We start from the raw sequence: 4517 nt of genomic DNA, 5'->3' as shown, positions 1-4517 counted from the left end.
AAGTATTGAAAACTGTTTGAAAATGCTAAAATGCTTATGTTCAATTTGCCAAACACGCTTCTTGAGAAAACCTCTCTTGGGGTGAAGAAGGCAGTTTTCCTCTTATGCTTGCACGTAGTACATTCTTGATCTGACAAGACTTGCAACCACAAGAGAGCACTCTTTCCTTTGAAGATGTCTCAGCTTCCCCAGAAAGCTACAGATAAGCCATATAAGTTTTGCAAACTGCTTGTGAGCTGGTTCAGTTAGACCAGAGCAGCCGAAACAACAAAGCTTGCAGTTGTCTTTTGGACTTCATTGTGAAAAGCCTTTGGGTAGTTTTCAGATGTCAGAAGATCCTTGGTTCCTGAAAGTGAGGAGTTCTGCCAAAACTTTGAAGATCCCTGTAAACTTTGCAAATTACCCATCTTTTGGAGACAATTATATCAAACGATATCATGGATTACAATACATGAGAAGTGTTTAGAGCCTGGAAGATTATTTATGTTTGGCATTAACTCTTATGGTCATAATTTCAAGTGGAGAGAAAAGGAATACACAGGAACCCTCTTATTATCTTTTGAAATATGAAGATCACAGGAGAAGAAGGGTTTAAATTGTGGAGTGATGGTCCTCAAAACCTGTCTGTACATTAACTGGCATCCTACACCTATAAAAACAAGGCTCTCCAGGCACAGTGTGGACCTCATGAGTTGTTAGCCTTGCTTTGAGATCTGAGTTTTTATACACCACAGGAGGAAACTGCAGCCTGTGGGGAAGAGTACCTATACAAATGTTGGATTAATACATTGGAAGCCAAATTCAGGAACTAACACGCCACTGGTGAGGACAAAAAGAAGCATGGGCAGCACCAAAGATGATAATAAACTATTGAAGAGGATTGCATTTCCAGGAGCTGTGTCCCTGGCTAACAGCCACATGCACCTCCACGGGGTACCCCGGAGAGAGCCCTTTGGGGTTCCCTTCCATCTGGACCCATCTTACTGGGAGCAAGCCTATAGTGGGCACACAGGTCACATCTCCTACATCCCGTTTCCTGGCTACATGGGCATCTATGACTGCTCCTTCGAGCCTGCCTTCATTCGGAAGAGGAACGAGAGGGAGAGGCAGCGGGTGCGCTGCGTGAACGAAGGCTACACGCGCCTGAGGGAGCACCTGCCCAAGGAATTTGCTGACAGGCGCCTCAGCAAAGTGGAGACCCTGAGAGCTGCAATAAGCTACATCAAACACCTGCAGAGCTTGCTGGACTGCCATCCCTTAGGCTCTACCAGTAAAGAAACGCTCTCTGCCAAGGAGTGCCCGGGAACTCCCGGTCCGGCTTCCCCTCAGGAGTGCAACAGCGATGGAGAGTCTAAAACTTCTTCGGCGTCATCCCCCTACAGTGAGTTTGAGGAGACGGGCAGCTAGGTCTCCTCTCTGGAGACAGAAAGCTTGAAGTTTGGCTGGAAAACAATTTCAAACCCTGGGGACTTTTCTGCAGATGAAAATTAATACCGGGGAAAGGAAAAACTGATAGGGGAAAAAAAGGTATTTTCCATCTGTCAAAGGACTTTAAATGTTTGCTGTATTAAAACTTAGACATGATTTGTAAGCAAACAGATATCTCTCAGGTTGCTTCAGCTGTGTTACTAAGCTTCCTTTGGACTGTTGAACTGGAGAAACATTTGCATTCTACTTTTCATTCAGCTTTTATTCTGTTCTATTTTCTTTTGCCTTTCACGTAAGACAGTAAAACTGGATAAATCCATTTCAGGAAATCCCCCTCCCCTTTCTCCTGCTTTGTCCAGCAAGTTTTATTGTCTGTTTTTCCTGACTGCCAACCTGAGAGGCACTGCATTGCAAGCACTTGGACCGGGGAAGGTAAGATTTAGATAAAATATCTTTCCCTAAATATTTCAGAAAACTCACAGAAATATTTCTATTTATGAAACAACAATTTTCCAAATAAAAACAAGGCTATATTTGGAAATTAATTTCTTTTACAGCATCTTCTATAGTGAAAGAAACAGCTCATACATTGGACACTGTCTATTTGGTGATTATTCTAAGGATAATTTTCAGGAACATAAAGCTGGACACTTTCATTCCAGTCAATGCTACGAAGGGGGAAACAGAGTTCTGTAAAACTGCACCTTCAAAAGAAAAACTTCAGATACTGAAAAAATGCTGCCAGCTTTTTTCCTGCTTTCCTTAAATGTGAGTTCATGGACAAAATAGTGTGGATTGTGTCTTTTTGGCAGGTCAGAAATTATATGCTTAGAAATATAACCTGTAGGGTTATATTATAGACACTGGTGTGAACAAAAAGGGAAATGTTGAGTATATCAGTTTACATCTGCATGAAAATGTAGGTATTTCTCCTTTTGTTTAGAATATTGTATTACTTTTTCAAAGGATGCAACTTTTAAAATTAATACCTCAAAATCTATGGAATACCTTTAATTTGGATTGCATCTACTTAAAAGGAGAATTTCTGTCCAATTTGCTCTGAAATCTGCCTTTCCCTGAGGCCGGGTTTAAGCAACAATTAGCTATGTGCTTAAATCCCATTCTGAATATGGGGTAAACTTCTTACCCATCCGCTTTCCACACACCTTTCATACTTTTGCTTTTTTGGCCTTGTGTTGATGAAATGGTTTTGTATCTTTTTGTCTTTCCTTCGTGTCCTGCTGACTGAATACCTGAAAAATACTCATGTATAAATAAGAACAAATACTGATCAAATACCTCAAAATGTGTCCATAAATTTCCTTTAAATAAAAAATGTGATTAATCCTGGCTGTGTCTTTTTCACTTTTAATTGATAACAAACAGGACAGTTCTGTTTGCAGGAGTAATAAATTTTCAGGAAAAAATAAAGAAAATGGAAAGGAGGTAAATATGACCTGCTACCTATTTAACTAAATTTTTTATCTAGATTTTTAAATGTAGATAAGGTCTGTGTTGTGGGCATCTAGTAAAAATTATTTGGTACAAAAATACTCATCTGCTTTCTAGAAGACTGTTCTCAGCATTTGTACACTTTTAGCTTCTGTGTCCATGGCAGACACAGGTGTTGTTCTTCACCCTTTACATGGGAGCTGGCTTTCTAATGTTTATGTTGTTTTCCTAAGGGCTGCTACTTTTGCAGAGGCTGTTTCCCAGACTCAGAGGTTTAATTACCTGGACAGTTCAGATCCAGAGCCAATGCACTCATTTCTGGCTGTATAGTGTTTGTATTTCTCACCCAAGAAAGAAGAGGACAGCAAGGTAGAGGTCTGAATTTCTGATTGGGTTCCATTGTTTCCTGGCTTTTCTTCTTTCCATTGTGTTTCTCTGGCAAGAAATTCAAGCTGTCTGTCTCTTTGACTCAGTGTTGAGATTTCTGGAAATGTGGTATTGCTGCTGGTAATTCTGTGAGTAAGCCTGAATTGCATTTCTCCCTCAAAGCAGAGATTAAATCTTTGTTATCTATGAAAAACACACACTCCTGCAGAGTACCAGAGGCAAATTCTGTGAAACACACTTCTTTGGAAAGCACTCTGAAGATGAAGAGCAGTTAATATACGTATCATGACAGTAAATAGCCAAATCAAACCAAACCACCAAAAATAAAAATTGCCAGAATGACCATTACTTCCTGGGCAGGACACATCAGAGAAGGCCACAAATCAATCTTTAGGTCAGATTGTTATCACAGAGGTCTGATCCCAACAGAGATATCAATCCAGGAGCCTCAGTCCTCCGATTCCCAAACCTCAGAGAGGTGAGCCACCTTCTCCAGGAGCAGCTGGCCGGAGAAGGGGTCTGGGCTGTAACTCTGCCCCTTTTCCTCTCTCATGTGGAATGTTCCTCAATGTTCCCATCTAATGGAGTGGAAATTATCCCACCCTGGGCCTGTGCTTGACCATCACTGTTTCAGGGTGTCTAGCTACTTTTTTTCAGACTATACATCTTTAACAGCTCTGGAGATGTCCTTAAAATACCTCCCAGTCCAACCCCAATGCTGAAGATGCAAAAACCAGAATGCCACATGTATTTTAGTTTAATTTAAAAAAAATTAATTTCTGGATGGAAAGGAAATTCTTTCGGTGGGAAAAATCTGTCACAGATTGAACCACTCTTCTGAGGAAAGTTGTATTTTTGTTTGTTGTACTGTTATTTCTCACAGTTCCTGTTGTTACACAAACCTCTTGCACAATTTTAGCACAAGCAAGTAGAAAATGAGATTTCCTAAATATGGATTGGTGCTTCTGTCCAGGCATCAGCAAAGGTTTAAAGTGAATGCCACATTTCAAAAGCTTTATTAAGCTATTTCTGTCTAGACAAAGGTTTTTTTCAAAGCTTCTAAAGTGTATCATTATCAGACTTTTAAAGCAGACAATGATCCAACTCATCACCATGAAAATTGTAGTTTTAATTAAAATGTTGACCAGAAGAATTCTCTCCACATGGGACAATTACTATTTAAAAGTAAGATGAATACTGCTATCTGTAGGCAACCATGCTACAGCTTTATCCAACTTTGCACACCAAAA

The 4517-nt window shown here is 40.1% G+C and overlaps 1 protein-coding gene across 1 annotated transcript; it reads left to right on the top strand.

Moving 5' to 3' along the window:
* Window positions 1-840: 840 nt before the first annotated feature.
* On the top strand, window positions 841-1407 carry ASCL4 (achaete-scute family bHLH transcription factor 4). Its single transcript, XM_069003952.1, has one exon. The coding sequence runs from the start codon at window positions 841-843 to the stop codon at window positions 1405-1407; it is 567 nt and encodes a 188-aa protein (XP_068860053.1).
* Window positions 1408-4517: the final 3110 nt, after the last annotated feature.

The sequence above is a fragment of the Aphelocoma coerulescens genome, chromosome 1A (genome assembly GCF_041296385.1).
Source record: "Aphelocoma coerulescens isolate FSJ_1873_10779 chromosome 1A, UR_Acoe_1.0, whole genome shotgun sequence".
NCBI lineage: Eukaryota > Metazoa > Chordata > Aves > Passeriformes > Corvidae > Aphelocoma > Aphelocoma coerulescens.
This window is presented reverse-complemented; position numbering and strand designations above follow the sequence as displayed.